General features: G+C 45.9%; 1 protein-coding gene across 1 annotated transcript; it reads left to right on the top strand.

Moving 5' to 3' along the window:
• Positions 1-1306: 1306 nt before the first annotated feature.
• Positions 1307-19050, top strand: LOC311150254 (extracellular matrix protein 2; the record flags this gene model as incomplete). Its single annotated transcript, XM_084187632.1, has 10 exons — positions 1307-1625; positions 1806-2032; positions 2909-3106; positions 3238-3430; positions 4170-4285; positions 5171-5303; positions 6374-6531; positions 6727-6866; positions 18009-18335; positions 18876-19050. The coding sequence occupies 10 exons, from the start codon at positions 1307-1309 to the stop codon at positions 19048-19050; spliced, it is 1986 nt and encodes a 661-aa protein (XP_084043758.1).
• Positions 19051-21622: the final 2572 nt, after the last annotated feature.

Consider the following 21622-nt stretch of genomic DNA (forward strand, 5'->3'; position numbering starts at 1 on the left):
TCTCTCTCTCTCTCTCTCTCTCTCTCTCTCTCTCTCTCTCTCTCTCTCTCTCTCTCTCTCTCTCTCTCTCTCTCTCTCTCTCTCTCTCTCTCTCTCTCCCCACCTCTCTCCCTCTATCTATCTCTCTCTCTCTCTCTCTCTCTCTCTCTCTCTCTCTCTCTCTCTCTCTCTCTCTCTCTCTCTCTCTCTCTCTCTCTCTCTCTCTTTCTCTCACTCCTCACCTCTCTCTCTATCTTTCTCTCTCTCTCCATCTTTCTTTCTCTCTCGCTCCCCACCTCTCTCTCTCTATCTTTCTCTACTCTCTCTCTCGCTCCCACCTCTCTCTCTCTATCTTTCTCTCTCTCTCTCTCTCTCTCTCTCTCTCTCTCTCTCTCTCTCTCTCTCTCTCTCTCTCTCTCTCTCTCTCTCTCTCTCTCTCTCTCTCTCTCTCTCTCTCTCTCTCTCTCTCTCTCTCTCTCTCTCTCTCTCTCTCTCTCTCTCTCTCTCTCTCTCTCTCTCTCTCTCTCTCTCTCTCTCTCTCTCTCTCTCTCTCTCTCTCGCTCCCCACCTCTCTCTCTCTATCTTTCTCTCTCTGTCGCTCTCTCTATCTCCCCACCTCTCTTTCTCCACCCAGGTGTTTGTTAGTTTAAGGCCGAGAGGACAGGAGAGGACAGGAGTGGAGAGGGCAAGAGAGGACAAAAGAGGACAGGAGAGGACAAGAGAGGAGGGCAGAGGACAGGAGAGGAGGGGTGATCAGTGTTTTCTGGAGAGATGAACGAAGGCCTTTGTTTAGAATATGAGAATCTACTTTCTCCCCCCTCTCCTTTCTGTGCCCTCCTCCTCCTCTTCCATCCCCTCTTTTTCACCTCTCACTTTTAGTTCTGCTGGTACAGTATCCTCTGGGGAGAGTGCTTAAAGAGTCGGGAGTCTCTTGGGAGTTCTGTCGTCCACGTCTCTTCTGCTTCACAGGTTTAATCTATGCCTGATTTTTGCTTCTGCAGGTGCTGCTATACTCAGGAGGATCTTTGTTACTTCTCTTTACTCCAAGACTCTGGACTGGAGGTGGTTTCAGAAACACAGCCCAGGTTTCAAAGTTTTTCCTTGTCTATAGTTATTTTTGTCTTGGATTATCCCAGTTAGTTTGTCTTGGACTATCCCAGTTAGTTTGTCTTGGACTATACCAGTTAGTTTGTCTTGGACTATACCAGTTAGTTTGTCTTGGACTATACCAGTTAGTTTGTCTTGGACTAGTACAGTCTCCAATCCTGGGTTTTGGACTTGACCAACTGTAATACTGTGGGCTCATATCCAGAGACTTGACGTGACAATGCTGAGACTTTGGGTTCTGTGTCTCTGTGTGAGTGTTCTCAGTGTAGGGGTTCTAACTCTGATCCCCAAAGAACATGAGATAGAACACGAGGTGGAACATGAGCATGGACCATGGACCATGGAACATGAAGCGAGGGAACCCGATAAAATCTATGCAGAGACTCTAGTAACCCACCAACCTGCCACATACATTCCTATAATGGACACACATGCCACAGACCCAAATCTGACAGACATACCTGTTACAGAAACAACTGTGATCGGTACAGCTATTACGGAGTCAGACGTACCTGTAGTCGCCACAAGTCTTTCATCAGGTGAGTAAGTCTCTGTATGCCTCTTCTATGCATTCTCTGAGTGCTCTCTATAGTTGACAGAGCTGTCCTTAAACAGCCCCTTGCAGTCCGCCAAAACAGTGGGGATTTTAAGAGTCTAAACCCATGAAATGTTGTTTATAAAATATAGTTTTACCTTAATCTCTAATGCTGAAATCTAACCGTCTCTCTCAGCCCTACCCCTCACCTCATTACCGAATGAGGAAGAAGTCAGGGATGAGGAAGAAGGCAGGAAGGACGAGAATCCAAGAATTGAAGAGGAGGAGGAGAAGGGGAGAGTGAGGGATGAGCAGATGAGAAAGGACAGAGAGATGGAGCCGAGCAGAGGGAGGAGAGGAGCGGCGGGAAGGAGACATGCAGCAACTGTAGAGGCCACTGCATACAGAGTGGTAGGTATACAGACCTTTATGAGGCTAATGTCTTCAATTCTCCTTTATCCTCCCAGAGTCGATTGACGCACCATTGTTTTTGTATTGGATGCCTCTCAATCCACCGCATCCGCCGATGTAGCACTTCCGTATCTGCGGTGAAAGGTGGCAGAGCTGGAGCGGTGTTTATCAGACCATGAGACATCCCGAAAATCGGTCTTCTCGCGAAAAACGTCTGTAGGGTCCGAATTGTTTGACCTACAAACTATTCTGACCACTCTATGGAAAGGGGACCCCCACAAGTGTCAGGGGACTCATCTGAAGTCGGTACAGTTGATGTGACAACTTCTGTTTGTAGCGTCCGAACCATTTGGTCTGCAAACTAATGTGACCCCACTGTGGAAAGAGGAGATTCTCACGAAAATGATAGTGTTCTCCGTTTTGTTCTATGACCTCCCACACGTGTCACGGGACTTGTCTGAAGGTATCCGGTACTGTTTTTTTTTAAATGTATGGAAGTATGAAGGTAGTTTTGTGCCAACCCAAAAAAGGGGTTAAATATGTGTACAAAAATAATAATATATATAAATATGTATTACCTGAGCTTTCTTATATCTCCTAGATACAGGACAGACACTTCAAAACCTTGTTTCTTATGATTTATTTTTTGACTGTCTTTTTTTGCCATTTATTAATGTGTTATTCAATGCGTTTCTATGGGCTATAGTAGCAAAGGCCAAATTCAATATTTTATCAAACCATTTTTGTATGTTTTTTGTAATACCTCAAGGGGTCCTAAAATTCAAAATCAAATAGCTAAGTGATCCATAGTATGACCATCTTAAAACATTTCCATATGTCAGCTTAGAACCTTTTAAGAATGATCCCCTCATCCAGGCAGATCTAGGGCGCCCCCTACATGGCTGGAAGAAGCCAGGCACAAGTGGGGGAGCTGAACAGGAAGGCGTTCTCAGGACCACACTGAAGGAACTACACAGTGACAAGAACACACTGATGGAAACAGAGAAGGCAGAGGAAGAGGAAGATGAGGAGGAAGAAGATGAAGATGATTCTGAAGAGGAGGAAGAGGAGGAGGTACGTCCCTCCCCCCTTATATGAACTCAGGATCCTTTCATCAGGCTAAGGATAATGATGATGATGACAATTATGATGATTAGGATGATTAGGATTATGATGATGATGATAATTTGTATTTGTATTACTAGGAGGAAGAGGAAGTGGAGGAAGAAGAAGAGGGGACAGAGTCTCCCACCAATCAGACAGTAGCAAGGACCAGCTTCACAGAGTCTCTCCCAGGGACGTGTCAAACGTCTAACGGACAAATCAGCTGCAGGGGGGTTGGCATGAATCACCTCCCAATCATTACTGACCTGGGGATCACGACCCTGGACCTGGCAGGTGAGGGGGTGGGCGGGAGTAATATGAAATGTGTGTTGTGAAAGGTAATATGCACTGTATAAAATAATGTATTGTGTATCTATGACATTAGTGAGTGTATATATATGTGTGTATATTAGTGTTAATATTAGTGTGTATATTAGTGAGTATATTAGTGAGTATATCAGTGTGTATATTAGTGTGTATATTAGTGTGTATATTAGTGAGTATATTAGTGTGTATATTAGAGTGTATATTAGTGTGTATATTAGTGTGTATATTAGTGTGTATATTAGTGTATATATTAGTGAGTATATTAGTGTTTATATTAGTGTGTATATTAGTGTGTATATTAGTGAGTATATTAGTGTGTATATTAGTGTGTATATTAGTGTATATATTAGTGAGTATATTAGTGTTTATATTAGTGTATATATTAGTGTGTATATTAGTGTATATATTAGTGAGTATATTAGTGTTTATATTAGTGTATATATTAGTGAGTATATTAGTTTGTATATTAGTGTGTATATTAGTGTGTATATTAGTGAGTATATGAGTGAGTATATGAGTGTGTATATTAGTGTGTATATTAGTGTGTATATTAGTGAGTATATTAGTGTGTATATTAGTGAGTATATTAGTGAGTATATTAGTGAGTATATTAGTGTGTATATTAGTGTGTATATTAGTGAGTATATTAGTGAGTATATTAGTGTATATGTCAGTGTGATTGTACCTCTATATGTGTGTCTGACAGAGAACAGTATCAGTCTTATTTCCTCGCGGGGTTTCTCTGGTCTTCCCAACCTGGAGAGTATAGACCTGAGCAAAAACCGACTGGATGATGACTCACTCAGCCACCACCTCTTCTCTGTAAGTTTCACCAGCTTTACACCCCTACCCTGCTGTATGAAAGACCTGCTGGAGAGTAAGGGTTGGGGGCTCGAGATCTCTAGATAAGTAACTAGATTATTATTACATTACAAGACCAGGGCAGTCCTGCATGAGTCAGCATATTCCTATAATGGTAGCTGGTAACTGGCTGACAGTAACTGAGTCAGTATATTCCTATAATGGTAGCTGGTAACTGGCTGACAGTAACTGAGTTAGTATATTCCTATAATGGTAGCTGGTAACTGGCTGACAGTAACTGAGTCAGTATATTCCTATAATGGTAGCTGGTAACTGGCTGACAGTAACTGAGTCAGTATATTCCTATAATGGTAGCTGGTAACTGGCTGACAGTAACTGAGTCAGCATATTCCTATAATGGTAGCTGGTAATTGGCTGACAGACCTCAGATCCTGATCAAGGGGCTGGACTACAGCAGGAGCACAGACTCTGGTGCACTGGCTTCCTCTTAAGAGATCGGCTAAGTGTGTGTGTGTGTGTGTGTGTGTGTGTGTGTGTGTGTGTGTGTGTGTGTGTGTGTGTGTGCGCGCACATGTTCAAGTGAAATATACAGTACATGACTACAGCCAATGGGCTTGAGATGAAAAGAGGAGATTATTTTAAGAAGAAATGATTTTATGATATCCGTTCATCCAGTAATGACAGAGGCGGGAGGAACAGGGCAGAGTTACTGGGAGAGTGACACAGCTCAATGGTTTCACTGGGTACAGATCAACCAGACCACACCAATACAGGCTCTAAATAAAGACCAGGGTCAAGCTAGATTTACAGAAAAGGACCGTTTTAACGGTCATCTAAACCGATGCAGGTTTTTCTTAAATGTATCTCCTCTCTACTTCCTGGTAGAATCTGACCCGGCTGAGGAGGCTTAACCTAGATGATAACCAGCTGACACGGATCCCACTGCTGCCACCATCACTGGAGGAGCTCAAGATGAATGACAACAAGATCACCAGACTCACACCTCACAGCTTCAAAGGTGTGTGTTTATGTTTGTGGAGATTGTGTTTGAGAGAGAGGTTGAAGGTTGATTTAATCACCTGTATGTAACGCACACACTTCTTTGTGACACTCATATGTATCAGTATGTGTGTGTGTGTGTGTGTGTTTATATGTGTGTGTGTGTGTGTTTATATGTGTATGTGTGTGTGTGTTTATGTGTATGTGTGTGTGTGTTTATGTGTGTGTGTGTGTGTTTATGTGTATGTGTGTGTGTGTATGTGTATGTGTGTGTGTGTTATGTGTATGTGTGTGTGTGTTTATGTGTATGTGTGTGTGTGTGTGTGTGTTTATATGTGTGTGTGTGTGTGTTTATGTGTATGTGTGTGTGTGTTTATGTGTATGTGTGTGTGTGTTTATGTGTATGCGTGTGTGTGTTTATGTGTGTGTGTGTGTGTTTATGTGTATGTGTGTGTGTGTTTATGTGTATGTGTGTGTGTGTATGTGTATGTGTGTGTGTGTTATGTGTATGTGTGTGTGTGTTTATGTGTATGTGTGTGTGTGTTTATGTGTATGCGTGTGTGTGTTTATGTGTATGCGTGTGTGTGTTTATGTGTATGTGTGTGTGTGTTTATGTGTATGTGTGTGTGTGTTTATGTGTATGTGTGTGTGTGTTTATGTGTATGTGTGTGTGTGTATGTGTATGTGTGTGTGTGTTTGTGTTTGTGTTCATGTGTATGTGTGTGTGTGTGTGTGTGTGTGTGTATGTGTGTGTGTGTTTATGTGTGTGTGTGTGTGTTTATGTGTATGTGTGTGTGTGTTTATGTGTATGTGTGTGTGTGTTTATGTGTATGTGTGTGTGTGTGTTTATGTGTATGTGTTTGTGTGTTTATGTGTATGTGTGTGTGTGTTTATGTGTATGTGTGTGTGTGTGTTTATGTGTATGTGTGTGTGTGTTTATGTGTATGCGTGTGTGTGTTTATGTGTATGTGTGTGTGTGTGTTTATGTGTATGTGTGTGTGTGTTTATGTGTATGTGTGTGTGTGTTTATGTGTATGTGTATGTGTATGTGTGTGTGTGTGTTTATGTGTATGTGTGTGTGTGTCCCAGGTCTGTTCCATCTGTTGTCTTTGGAGCTGGAGGAGAACCTCTTCCATGACGGCAACATGTCCCCTTTGACCTTCAAGCCGCTGAGGAGGGTCCAGTACCTGCGATTGGACTCAAACAGGTTCCGCTCCCTCCCCCTCGGCCTGCCCCGCTCCCTACAGGTCAGAGTCTCCTCATCACCATCCAGAACATTCTTATAATACATTCTTGTGTGTTTCTATATTATGTGCGTCTAAACATCTGTGTGTGTGTGTGTGCGTGTGTGTGTGTGTGTGTGTGTGTGTGTGTGTGTGTGTGTGTGTGTGTGTGTGTGTGTGTGTGTGTGTGTGTGTGTGTGTGTGTGTGTGTGTGAGTAGGAGCTGAGGATGCGTGATAACCAGTTACAGGAGGTACCAGAAGGGGTTCTGAGTGAATTGGCCAAACTGAGAGTACTGGACCTTAGTCACAACCTGCTGCATGAGGGCGACATCTCAAACCGGGCCTGGGTCAAACTAACGTGAGTTCAATGAATAAATGAATCAATAAATCAATCCACCCACCCATCCAAAAAGGAATTAACGCAGGTTCATATGACACAAAATGCATCATACCGGCTGTATTTCTGTATTTTGAAAGTTATATATCTTGATAACTTGATTGCTGACATACAAAACATTTTGGGACTGTTTCAACAATGGATTAAAGAAACATATATAATTTGTTACAGAATGTTTTGTAGTACCTATGTCACCCACAGGAGGGAGAACTGTGCTTGCGAATCAGCACCTCAGATTTTCCTGACTCATTCTATTTTATGTAAAATCATTAATGTTCTGCTTGTGCTGATGTACACACACGGGTTTGTGTGTGTGTGTGTATGTGTGTGTATGTGTGTGAATTCCTGCTGCTTAGTCAGATAAGCATCTCTACAGAACACAGGGTTCAAACCTGTCATTATCACCTTGACAGCTACACACGCACACATGCATGTCAAATCAAATCAAATCACATTTTATTTGCCACAGGCGCCGAATACAACAGGTGTAGACCTTACTTACAAGCCCTTAACCAACAATGCAGTTTTAAGAAAAATAAGTGTTAAGTAAAAAATAGATAAGTAAAAAATAAAAATAAAAGATAATTAAAGAGCAGCAGTGAAATAAAATAACAGTAGGGAGGCTATATACAAGGGGTACCACTACAGAGTCAATGTGCAGGGGCACAGGTTGGTCGAGGTAATTGTGGTAATATGTACATTGCATAGATAATAAACAGAGAGTAGCAGCAGCGTAAAAGAGGGGGTGGGGTGGGGTGACAATGCAAATAGTCCAAATAGTGATTAGCTGTTCATGCGTCTTATGGCTTGGGGGTAGAAGCTGTTATGAAGCCTATTGGACATAGACTTGGCGCTCCGGCACTGCTTGCCGTGTGGTACCAGAGAGAACAGTCTATGACTAGGGTGGCTGGAGTCGCATAAATTTTTTAGGGCCTTCCTCTGACACCGCCTGGTATAGAGGTCCTGGATGGCAGGAAGCTTGGCCCCAGTGATGTACTGGGCCGTACGCACTACCCTCTGTAGTGCTTTGTGGTCAGAGGCCGAGCAGTTGCAATACCAGGCAGTAATGCAACTAGTCAGGATGCTTTCGAAGGTGCAGATGTATAACTTTTTGAGGATCTGAGGACCCATGCCAAATCTTTTCAGTCTCCTGAGGGGGAATAGGCTTTGTCGTGCCCTCTTCACGACTGCCTTGGTGTGTTTGGACCATGATAGTTTGTTGGTGATGTGGACACTAAGGAACTTGAAGCTCCCATGTTGAGGATCAGCGTGGCAGATGTGTTGTTACCTACCATTACCCACTGGGGGCGGCCTGTCAGGAAGTCCAGGATCCAGTTGCAGAGGGAGGTGTTTAGTCCTAGGGTCCTTAGCTTAGTGATGAGTTTTGAGGGCACTATGGTGTTGAACGCTGAGCTGTAGTGAATTAATAGCATTCTCACGTAGGTGTTCCTCTTGTCCAGGTGGGAAAGGGCAGTGTGGAGTGCAATAGAGATTGCATCATCTATGGATCTGTTGGGGCGGTATGCAAATTAAGTGGGTCTAGGGTTTCTGGGATAATGGTGTTGATGTGAGCCATGACCAGCTTTTCAAAGCACTTCATGGCTACAGAGTGCTACGGGTCGGTAGTCATTTAGGCAGGTTATCTTAGTGTTCATGGGCACAGGGACTATGGTGGTCTGCTTGAAACATGTTGGTATTACAGACTCAGTCAGGGACATGTTGAAAATGTCAGTGAAGACACTTTCCAGTTGGTCAGCGCATGCTCGGAGTACGTGTCCTGGTAATCCGTCTGGCCCTGCGGTCTTGTGAACGTTGACCTGCTTAAAGGTCTTACTCACATCGGCTACGGAGAGCGTGATCACATTGTCATCCAGAACAGTGGATGCTCTCATACATACTTCAGTGTTACTTGCCTCAAAGCAAGCATAGAAGTGATTTAGCTCATCTGGCAGGCTCGTGTCACTGGGCAGCTCGCGGCTGTGCTTCCCTTTTTTAGTCAGTAATAGTTTGCAAGCCCTGCCACATCCAACGAGCGTCGGAGCCGGTGTAGTACAATTCAATCTTAGTCCTGTATTGACTCTTTGCCTGTTTGATGGTTCGTCGGAGGACATAGAGGGATTTCTTATAAGCGTCCGGGTTAGAGTCCTGCTCCGTGAACGCGGCAGCTCGACCCTTTAGCTCAGTGCGGATGTTGCCTGTAATCCATGGCTTCTGGTTGGGGTATGTACGTACGGTCACTGTGGGGACGACGTCATCAATGCACTTATTGATGAAGCCAGTGACTGATGTGGTGTACTCCTCAATGCCATCGGAAGAATCTCGGAACATATTCCAGCCTGTGCTAGCAAAACAGTCCTGCAGCTTAGCATCTGTGTCATCTGACCACTTCCTTATTAACCGAGTCACTGGTGCTTCCTGCTTTAGTTTTTGCTTATAAGCAGGAATCAGGAGGATAGAGTTATGGTCAGATTTGCCAAATGGAGGGCGAGGGAAAGCTTTGTACGCATCTCTGTGTGTGGAGTAAAGGTGGTCTAGAGTTTTTTTCCTCAGGTTGCACATTTAACATTAGGTAAAACGGATGTAAGTTTCCCTGCATTAAGGTCCCTGGCCACTAGGAGCGCTGCCTGCTAGTATCGGTTTGTGGTGTTAAATAGACAGCTACGAAAAATATAGATGAAAACTCTCTTGGTAAATAGTGTGGTCTACAGCTTATCATGAGATACTCTACCTCAGGTGAGCAAAACCTTGAGACTTCCTTAGTATTAGATTTCGTGCACCAGCTGTTGTTTACAAATATACACAGACTGCCACCCCTTGTCTTACCGGAGTCAGCTGTTCTATTCTGCCGATGTAGCGTATATGCCACCAGCTGTATGTTATCCATGTCGTTGTTCAGCCACGACTCGGTGAAACATAAGATATTACAGTCTTTAATGTCCCGTTGGTAGGATATCCGTGATCGTAGGTCGTCTATTTTGTTTTCCAATGACTGTACGTTGGCTAATAGGACTGATGGTAGAGGCAGATTACTTGCTCGCCGTCGGATCCTTACAAGGCACCCCGACCTACGTCCACGATATCTTCGTCTCTTTCTCATGTCTGTAGAATATCCTTCGCGTCTGACTCGTTGAAGAAAGAATCTTCGTCCAATACGAGCTGAGTAATCGCTGTCCTGATATCCAGAAGCTCTTTTTGGTCATAAGAGACAGTGGCAGAAACATTATGTACAGAATAAATTACAAATAACGTTAAAAAACACACATAATAGCACAATTGGTTAGGGGGCCGTAAAACGTCAGCCATCTCCTCTGGCGCCATTATAGAATCTGATAGACTGTGACAGCTGACCCTGTGTATTCATGAGAACAAATGTGTGATGGGAAGGAGGAAGGAAAGGGTATATTGTAAGTGTGTGTGTGTGTGTGTGAGTGTGTCCTTTGTAAACATAGTGAATTCCAGTGGGTTTATCCCCTGCTCCGTGGGATCCTTGCGAACCACAGCAAGAGCTTCGGGAGAAAATACACATTGTCTAAGAGAGAGGAGAGAGAGAGAAAGAGAGGGGGGAGAAAGAAAGGGTGTGTAAGAGTCGTGTTGAGGAAAATAAGTTAGAAAGAGAAAAGAGAGCATGGATGAGAACAGAGCAGAAGGGAGGAGGAAGAAGAGAGGCGGAGAGAAACTGTGTGTGTATAATGTTGCCAAAGTGCCCGTAATGTAAAACAGATAAACTTATCAGGTACTTCCTGGATACATATTGACCGTGTTTAGCGTCAGGGCCAAGGGGTTAATTTCAGGGGTTATTTGGGTAGGGCACCTAGGTAGGGGTTGTGGTCCTCTGTAGCTCAGCTGGTAGAGCACGGCGCTTGTAACGCCAAGGTAGTGGGTTCGATCCCCGGGACCACCCATACACAAAAAAATGTATGCACGCATGACTGTAAGTCGCTTTGGATAAAAGCGTCTGCTAAATGGCATATTATTATTATTATTATAGGGGTTACTAGGGGTCAGAGGTTAAATACATGGTTAGAGTGCTGGCCATCTGACAGGTAAAGGAAGGCCAAACTAATACAACTCTCATTAGTGTGGCAAGCAGGGCTCTGTTGAGAGAGGGAGACAGTTGTGTGTCTGATGATAGTTAGTGTACTATATCCTAAGATAGATGAATGTTCTCACACCTTGTAATGTAGTCCATACTGACAGTATGCTTGGAGACGGATTTTCACACTTTGCTCCACAACGTTTTCATTGTGTGGAGTCAGTATTTCACCCAAGTCTGGGGGTCAGAGGTGAGGGGTGTGTGTGTGAGTTTGTGCCAGGGTTGGGGTCAATTCCATTTCAATTCCAGCCAATTCAGAAAGTAAACCAAATTCCAATTCCAAATGTTTCTCATTGAATAGCATTGAAAATAATTGGAATTGGAATTTCAGTGTACTTCCTGAATTGAATTTAAATGAAATTGACCCCAACCCTGGTTTGTTCCTGAGACTGCCTGGGCTTCAGGCCGTTCTGTGCCTGCCAGTCCCCTGCGGGGCTCAGTCTCCCACATCAACTTGACTGAGCTTTGTGAGGGTCAGGGGATGTGTTTATGTGTGTATGTGCATGCGCATTCTTGTGTGCCATTGTGTGTGCGTGTGTGTGCATATGTGGGTGTGTGTTTGCCTGAGTGAGTGTATGTGTGTGTGTTAAATATTACTTTTCTTGGCAATCTTTTTTTAATTTCCCCTCCTGAGCTTAGAGGATAAAGAAGAGCATTTCTGTATTAAAGCTTCTCTTTCATTCACCACAGTTCTTTCACCTCTGTCTGGGTCTCAGTCTGGCTTTTGTTTCACGCTTCCTCTCTCTCTTTCTCTCTCTCTCTCTCTTCCTTTCTATCTGTCTCTGTCTCTGTCTCGCTGTCTTCCTTCCTTCCTTTCTCTCTCTCTCTCTCTCTCTCTCTCTATCTCTCTCTCTCTCTCTTCTCTCCTCTTCTCTCTCTCTTCTCTCTCTCTCTCTCTCTCTCTATCTCTCTCTCTCTCTGTTTGCCTCTCTTTCTCTCTCTATCGCACTCTCTCGTCTCCCTCTGTTTCTCTTGCTCTGTCCTCTGCCCTCTCTGTAAAAGAGAAACAACTGCCATCACCTCCAGTATGACTACCATCAACTACCATTATTTATTTGTGTTTTCTGCGTGTGTATGTGACATACAGCTCCTAAGTTTGCCTGTGTGCATGTGTTGGTATGTGTGTATGTACAGTAGGTGTGTTATGTAACCAGGCCTCAGTAGTAGCTACTATTATCCAGGCATAAATCCTGGTGCAGTGAAAGCTGTGAAATTAGCTGTACCTCCTCTAAGGCACAACTCCCTCGACTCACTTTCATCTTTATGCACGTGCACGCACACACACAACACACACACACACACACAACCACACACACACACACACACACACACACACACACACACACACACACACACACACACACACACACACACACACACACACACACACACACTGACATTAATATTTGTCTCTCCCCACACACACTGACTTTAATATATTGTCTCTCCTTTGGAACCTGTCAGTCTAAATCACCAATAATCTAAATAACTCTGCAATGTCTAATGTTTATCGTTTTATGATGTACTGTTTTATCTTTTGTTTTATAGTAATGTAAGTGCCTTAATGTGTTTGGACTCCAGGAAGATTAGCAGCTGCCTTGGCAGCAGCTAATGGGAATCCCTAATAAATACAAATAAATACAAATCTCTGTCATATCCTCACCACCTACCCCCCTTAAATATCTCCATCAACTACAGCTCTCACCACTTAAGAGTACCCTGTCTACTGTACATCATCATGTGTACAACTACTCTCTCCTTACTGTAAATCTATATTTGAAATCTCTCATACTTCTCCAGATCACAGAGATCAACGAGCCCTTGACAGTAACATAAGCAATGTGTTTCAGTTTGTGTCAAAGAGAGAGAGAGTACTTTTCAATTTGTCCATCGTATTGTTCCATTTGTTTCTCATTATGTGTGTGTGTGCGTGAGAGTGTGTGTATGTGTGTGTGTGTGCGTGCGTGTTGTGCGTGAGATTGAGTGAGTGAGTGTGAGAGAGAGAGAGAGAGAGAGAGAGAGAGAGAGAGAGAGAGAGAGAGAGAGAGAGAGAGAGAGAGAGAGAGAGAGAGAGATATGAAGGGGTAGGGGTAGAGGTTGGTGAGTGAGTGAGTGAGTGAGTGGCTAAGTGAGTGAGAGAGAGAGAGAGAGAGAGAGAAGAGAGAGAGAGAGAGAGAGAGAGAGAGAGAGAGAGAGAGTGAGAGAGAGAGAGAGAGAGAGAGAGAGAGATATGAAGGGGGTAGAGGTTGAGGTGATGTGTGAGTGAGTGAGTGGCTAAGTGAGTGAGTGAGAGAAGAGAGAGAGAGAGAGAGAGAGAGAGAGAGAGAGAGAAGAGAGAGAGAGAGAGAGAGAGAGAGAGAGAGAGAGAGAGAGAAGAGAGAGAGAGAGAGAGAGATATGAAGGGGTAGGGGTAGAGGTGTGAGTGAGTGAGTGAGTGAGTGAGTGGCTAAGTGAGTGAGTGAGAGAGAGAGAGAGAGAGAGAGAGAGAGAGAGAGAGAGAGAGAGAGAGAGAGAGAGATATGAAGGGGTAGGGTGTGTGTGTGTTAGTGTTTCTGTTGGAAGGGGTGACGTTGCTGAGGCTATAAAAGCTCTTAGCAGTTATCATAGCCGCAGGCTGAGCCAGGTTGGATGAAGAGTCTGGTTCCAATAATAAGAGCACTGATCAGAGGAATACATCCACTCTGTGTGTGTTTTATGTACTGGACACCTACTAAAGGTGGGCCATGGTTGTCCCCTAAGGCTTGCTGTCTTCGCAGAACACAACCCATTCTGTGAGAGTGTGTGTTCTGGGTAGTGTGTTTTACATTATGTACAGTTCACGAGTGTGTTCATGTTTGTTGGTGTGATCGTGTGTTTATGTAAGTCATTCTGAAACTTAATCTCTGTCACTATCGCATCAAATAACTAATATCAAGTTTTACGATGATACCAAATTTGCTTGGATGTTTTTGATTAGTAATGGCAACCTGGTTACAGCGTTTAATTGAATAGGCATGAGGAAATACCTGGCATCATGATGATGCTTCCTGTTATTCATGAGATCCGTCTTATCACAGTTAGTGGCCAGATACTGTGGTTATCCTGGCTATCCTGGTTAGTGTGGCTATCCTGGCTCTCCTGGTTAGTGTGGCTATCCTGGCTAGCCAGGTTAGTGTGGTTATCCTGACTATCCTGGCTAACCTGGTTAGTGTGGCTATCCTGGCTAGCCAGGTTAGTGTGGTTATCCTGACTATCCTGGCTAACCTGGTTAGTGTGGTTAGTGTCGGTAGTGTGGTTATCCTGGCTAGCCTGGTTAGTGTAGTTAGTGTTGTTACCCTGGCTATCCTTGGTTGGTGTGGCTGTCCTGGCTAGCCTGGTTAGCCTGGTTAGTGTGTTTAGTGTAGCTACTGTGGTTATCCAAGCTATCCTGGTTAGTGTGGTTATCCTGGTTAGTGTGGTTAGTGTGGTTAGCCTGGTTTGTGTGGTTAGTGTGCAATTTTCCCTGTTATCCTGACTATCCTGGCTAGCCTGGTTAGTGTGGTTAGTGTCGCTAGTGTGGTTATCCTGGCTCGCCTGGTTAGTGTCATTACCCTGGCTAGCCTGGCTAGTGTGGTTAATCCTGGCTAGTCTGGTTAGTGTGGTTAGTCTGGCTAGTCCGGTTAATGTGGTTAATCCTGGCTAGCCTGGTTAGTGTGCTTAGTCTGGCTAGCCTGGTTAGTGTGGTTAATCCTGGCTAGTCTGGTTAGTGTGGTTAGTCTGGCTAGCCTGGTTAGTGTGGTTAATCCTGGCTAGTCTGGTTAGTGTGGTTAGTCTGGCTAGCAAGCAGCTTGCATAAGCCTGGTTGTATAACACTGGCATGGTACGTCTCAGCCCCAGGCAAATTAAACAGAGGAGACAGGGCGTGTATGTGTTTGTGTGTTTGTGTGTGTGTGTGTGTGTTTGTGTGTTTTGTGTGGCAGACACCAGCTCCCTCTCCTGGTTCTCATTAGAGCTCAGCTCCCTGAGGAGGAACGGACCATCAGATTGATTACTCTTGGTCGTGTCACAGCACGCACGCACACACACTACACACACTACACACACACACACACGCACACACGCACACACACACACACACACACACACACACACACACACACACACACACACATACACGCGCACACACACACACACACACACACACACACACACACACACACACACACACACACACACACACACACACACACACACACACACACACACACAGCCCTGGCCAGGTCCACTTGATAGTCAGTAAACATCCCTGGCTTGAAGTCAATGGGAAGATGGAAAGAACACTTATCGAAAACAATCAACAAAGACAGTATTGATTCAATAATAATCTCTCCTACTCCCTCCAACCTGTTTAGCATAATCAGAAGACAATGAAATTGATAAGATGATTCCAATGGAGCATTTCCATACAGGATTTACTCCAGTGTTTTACCCAAAAGGCTTCCATCTACGCGGGCCATCTACGCTGGCCGGTACCCGTATCTCTCTGGGCCATGGCTCCGGCGGACCTCCTCTGACTTGGGGCCAAAGCCAGGCCACTGGTACTTTTCAGCTGGCATTTACAGTACATATCTGTGAACTTTAACGCCTTCTCACAAATCAACTGTTTTTGATTCTGCAGAGGCTGTTGATTCTGCTCTTTACTGTCAGCCCTAGATATGGAAACACAATGTCTCTAGAATAACATCAGGGTGTATACACTAGTGGAACATTGGTGTTACAGTCAAAAAGCGTGTGGGACAGGGTGTTCCTCCTCTCCTCTCCTCTCCTCTCCTCTCCTCTCCTCTCCTCTCCTCTCCTCTCCTCTCCTCTCCTCTCCTCTCCTCTCCTCTCCTCTCCTCTCCTCTCCTCTCCTCTCCTCTCATCTCCTCTCCTCTCCTCTCCTCTCATTAATAGCATATGGAGATAGGCAGCTGCAGTCTGGCTGGCTATATTTCAGTACAGTTTAGTAAGCCGTCATAAACTCACTCTATCCTAGAGCTCCATTCAATCAATCCTGGTCACAGAGTTTTTAGTGTACATAAAAAAACATGATTCTACAAATAATGTTCTTTAGTTTTTGGACAATACAGTCTATATCTACAACTTGTTTTTTAACGCATAGTGTGTGTATGTAATAAGTGTGTGTACTGTGTGTGTGTTTGCATATCTGCGAATGTGTTAGTGTGTTTTTGGTTAAATCTGTCATTGTGTTGAGTCCCCTGTGGTCAGTAAAAACCTTTATGGCTGTATTAATATGGGATTTTACGACATCCCTGTTGACTTAATACCCCTAATACTCAGCAAAGAATTCCTGAAATGATTTTTGGACCTTGCTGAGGCTCTGCTATACGAACAACAGCTCGAACAAGAGAACACACTTTTGTTAATATAAACAGTATTTTAATTAACATCATAATCAAATCCCAGATTTCCCTGCACAACAACAACTAGGGTTTATTTAAACAAAGAACAGATGTATGTGGAGAAACATGAACGTTTTGTGGCTTAATGTCCCAAAGAGTACAAAGAAGATGGTAATAATCAGCAGGAGGGTTGAAGTACTGTATATGTGTTGACATTATAACGTGAGTCACACAGACGCCTCTCTTATCAACCTCACCAGGGGCCCCTGCTCCTCTCTCTTCTCATTGGCTATACACACTACTCTGCTTTGAGCCTGTTGGTTGTTCAGCCTCCAGTGTGTTGTGCTCATTGGCTGTTCACCCTGCTGTGCGTTAATGGCAGTAAGGTAACAGGAAATTAGATAGCTGTTCTGCTGTGAGCTGCCCTGTAAACTCACGCCAGCTGCCCTGTGTTCTCTTACCCCCTACCACCCTCTACCCCCTGTCTTCCTGTGTTATATTATCCCATTACTACCCCCCAAACCCAGCATCCCTCTCCTCACCCCCTGGCTTCCCACAATCCTCTATAATGGTCTATGTTCTGTTACTCCACCTTGCCATATAGCCCTAACCACCCCATTTCCACGCCCAATAGACCCTCACTACCCCCCACATGGCTCCACGTGTTAATGATGGAGCAAGGGGCCCTCTCCTGTCCAATCACTGGATAGAGTGCACCCTTCCACTCTTAGCGTGCATATGTTTCTATAGAGAACACCACCTCTCCTCAATCTAACAGCCAAACACTGGAGACTCCCAAGTCTACTGCTTCTCAGTTAACTCCACATTCAGCATTATATCTGACCCCAGAGCTCTGTAAAACAAAGTTAGAGCAGCCATTAGGAGGAGATGATTGTGGACTACAGGAAAAGGAGGACATAGCATTCTCATTGACGGGGCTGTAGTGGAGCAGGTTGAGAGCTTCAAGTTCCTTGGTGTCCACATCACCAATCATGGTCCAAACACACAGTCGTGTGCCTATTCCCCTTCAGGAGACTGAAAATATTTGGCATGGGTCCTCAGATCCTCAAAAAGTTCTACAGCTGCACCATCGAGAGCATCCTGACTGGTTGCATCACTGCCTGGTATGGCAAATGCTCGGCCTCTGACCGCAAGGCACTACAGAGGGTAGTGCATATGACCCAGTACATCACTGGGGCCAAGCTTCCTGCCATCCAGGACCTCTATGCCAGGCGGTGTCAAAGGAAGGCCCTAAAAATTGTCAAAGACTCCAGCCACCCTAGTCATAGACTGTTCTCTCTGCTACCGCACGGCAAGAGGTACCGGAGCGCCAAGTCTAGGTCCAAAAGGCTTCTTAACAGCTTCTACCCCCAAGCCATAAGACTCCTGAACAGCTAATCAATTGGCTACCTGGACTATTTGCAACCACTCTCTGTTTATTATTTATGCATAGTCACTTTAACTCTACCTACATGTGCATATTACCTCAATTACCTCGATTAACCTGTGCCCCGCACATTGACTCTGTACCGGTACCCCATGTATATAACCTCCCTACTGTTATTTTATTTTACTGCTGCTCTTTAATTATTTGTTATTATTATTATTATTATTACACAATTCTTTTTTTTCTCTCTCTCTCTCTCTTAGTTCTCTGGAAGCCTTGGACCTCTCTCATAACCGCCTCACCTCAGTCCCCCTCTACCTACCCCGCCCTCTACGTCAGCTGACCCTGCAACACAACTCGATTGGTCGAATCCCTGCGTATGTCTTTGGCCACCTGCGCCCCGGCCTAGAGTCCCTCCGTCTATCCCACAATGCACTAGGGGACGAAGGAGTGCAAGGAGTTTCTTTTGTGGGCATGTACCGATCGCTTGTTGAGCTCCTATTGGACAATAACCGTCTGGGGGCGGTGCCTCGCAGCATGTGGCAGTTTAGGAACCTGCAGGTGCTGAGGCTCGACTACAACCAAATCAGGTGTGACTGCATTGCTACCAACCTTCTCTACCTCTGCAGTGTTACCACGGTATTACCACAAACTCAACAAGGGTAAATGCGGCCTATCAAATTGAACAACGACTCATCCACCACCTATAAAATGTAAAATCAGGTTTGACTACATTAAGACCATGACGGCTTTAGCTATTACCACAACTCATCAAAGATTGAAGCGACCAAAGCGTCAGGATCAGTTTCAGTTGAGTTCATCTGGCACTGCCCTCTCCCTGAGGCTATGTAAGAACCAATCACAGAGCCTATACGTAAGAACCAATCACAGAGCCCAGTAAGGGTGAGTGAACTCACATCGCCATCCTGTTAGAGCACAGAACTAATCTCAGGCTAATTATCCAATCAGAGTGATTGTTTTGGCAGGGCGCCCAGAGAGGCCGTCAGACAGGGACAGACACATATTCACAAGAGAACCAATCACAGAGCCTATACGTAAGAACCAATCACAGAGCTCAGTATGGGTACATTAAATAACGTTATTACACTATGTGTGTGTGTTGCTTGCAGGTCTGTGGCGGTGGGGTCGGTGTGTCACTCTGGTGTGGCAGTGCGTTCGGCCCTGGCCTCTCTCCACCTGGAGAACAACCTTATAGGGGAAGAGATCCCCTCCACTACCTTGGACTGTATTCAAGACCCTAGCAGTGTGGTCACACAGCCCCAGGAACACATACACGCGGTGTAAGCCAGCTTCCCCATCACAGACACGTGGTGTAAGCCAGCTTCCCCATCACAGACACGCGGTGTAAGCCAGCTCCCCCATTTATAGATGTTCCACTATCCACTTTGTTTGTCCCCTCTCATGCTCACTGATAACCATTATTAAACCTCCCGACTTCTCCACTTCCCTTTCTTAACTAACCACCTATGGTGTCTATTCATGTATGGAAACTCGTGTTTGTGATGTCTCAGCCAATGATGATGATGATGATGATGGTGGTGGTGATGGTGATAAACTAATTTGTATCAGTACAGTTGTGTTACCTTACTCTAACAGAAATGAAAATACTGATGTCTGTGGATGAAAATGCTCTAGTGGTTGTAAGAGAATATTGAACAACATTACAAGTCTAAAACTATTCCAACCTGTATATTTAGGGGTCTGGGGGAACTTAGTCTTGGGGCAGGCTAGACTTATACCAGGGTTAACAGGGTAACAGTGTCAGTGGGAGATCTGAGGGAACATTGGGAAAGAATATAAACATCATACATGTTCTCCACCCCCATTCATCTCCAGCAGCACCTGACCCGTCCTGTCGTGTGAAAACACAGAGGGTCAGGTCAGCCTGGGTGACAGGGTTAGGGTTGGGGAGGGAGCCTTTCTCTGTGTATCTGAGCTGACAGGGATGGCATCATAGACTGCGGCACCAGGTGGAAGGGAGTGTGTGTTGGAGGAAGGGTGGAAGACACATTGTGTGTGTCTGTGTGTGGTGTGTGGTGTGCGTGTGCGTGATGTGTGTGTGTGTGTGTGTGTGTGTGTGTGTGTGTGTGTGTGTGTGTGTGTGTGTGTGTGTGTGTGTGTGTGTGTGTGTGTGTGTGCGTGCGTGTGCGTGTGTGCACGTGTCTGTGTGTGCATGCGTGTGTGTGTGCATGCGTACTTCGGGCACAAAGTGTGTATGTGCACGTCAGAGAGGGATAGAGGCAGGAAGTGTGTGAGCAGGATTCATTATTTGGGTTAGCAGCTGGAGAGAAAGAGGAAGAGGAGGAAAAAGAGAGAAAAGGGGAAAGAGAGAGAAGAACATAGAAAGAGAAGAAAGAGAGGGAGCTGTTCAGACTAGCTGTTATGTTGAGACAATACAAATACACTGTAGAGAGGAGAGGAGAGGAGGAGAGGAGAGGAGAGGAGAGGAGAGGAGAGGAGAGGAGAGGAGAGAGGAGAGGAGAGGATAGGAGAGGAGAGGAGAGGAGAGGAGGAGAGGAGAGGAGAGGAGAGGAGAGGAGAGGAGAGGAGAAAGGAGTGAGAGGAGAGGAGAGAGGAGAGGAGAGGAGAGGAGAGGAGAGGAGAGAGGAGAGGAGAGGAGAGGAGAGGAGAGGAGAGGAGAGGGAGGAGAGGAGAGGAGGAGAGGAGAGGAGAGGAGAGGAGGGCAGAAGAGGAGAGGAGGAGAGGAGGAGAGGAGGAGAGGAGGAGACGAGGGCAGAGGAGGAGAGAGGAGAGGATGAGAGGAGGGAGAGGAGGAGAGGAGGGCAGAGGAGGAGAGGAGAGGAGAAGAGGAGAGGAGAGGGCAGAGGAGGAGAGGTGGAGAGGAGGGCAAGAGGAGGAGAGGAGGGCAGAGGGAGGAGAGGAGGAGAGGAGGAGTGGGGGGCTGAGGAGGAGAGGAGGAGGAGAGGAGGAGAGGGGGGGGGAGAGGAGAGGAGAGGAGAGAGAAAAGGAGTGGAGAGGAGGGCAGAGGAGAGAGGAGAGGGAGAGAGAGGAGAGGAGAGGAGAGGAGAGGAGAGGAGAGGAGAGGAGAGGAGAGGAGAGGAGAGGAGAGGAGAGAGAGGAGAGGAGAGGAGAGGAGAGGAGAGGAGAGGAGAGGAGAGGAGAGGAGAGGAGAGGAGAGGAGAGGGGCAGAAGAGGAGAGGAGGAGAGGAGGAGAGGAGGAGAGGAGGATGAGGAGGAGAGGAGGGCAGAGGAGAGAGAGAGAGGAGAGGATGAGAGGAGGAGAGGAGGAGGAGGAGGAGGGGCAGAGGAGGAGAGGAGAGGAGGAGAGGAGAGAGGAGAGAGAGGGCTAGAGGAGGGAGAGGGAGGAGGAGGAGGGCAGAGGAGGAGAGGAGGCAGGGGGAGGGGAGAGAGGGAGAGGAAGGAGTGGGGCTTGGAGGGAGGAGGAGGAGAGGAGGAGAGGGGGGAGAGGAGGGCAGAGGAGGAGGAGGAGGAGAGGGGGGGGAGAGGAGGGCAGAGGAGGAGAGGAGGAGAGGAGGAGGAGGGGAGGGCAGAGGAGTTGGAGATAGGAGGGAGGAGAGGAGATGTGTTCTGAGCTCAGAACTGGAGCAGTATTCTCTCACAGAGAGTTAAGTGGGCAGTAGAGGAGAGTGAGACGGGAAGAGAGAGACAGAGGGAGTTGAAGGGAGTTGGAGAGCTGGAGTGGTTCTAAGCTGCTCTCCTATTTGGGAATTGAAGCCACAGGAGCCCTGGTGTCCTGCCAACCTTATTGACAAAGTAACTTTACGGATCTCAATGTTCTTTCGGTTGTTCTCCCTCTGCCACTCTCTCCCTCTCTCTATACCCCCCCCCCTCCTCTCTCTCTGTCTCTCTCTCTCACTCTGTTACGTGTATCAAA

This window comes from Coregonus lavaretus, assembly GCF_964263955.1.
Source record: "Coregonus lavaretus genome assembly, chromosome: 22".
In the NCBI taxonomy this organism is placed as follows: Eukaryota; Metazoa; Chordata; class Actinopteri; order Salmoniformes; family Salmonidae; genus Coregonus; species Coregonus lavaretus.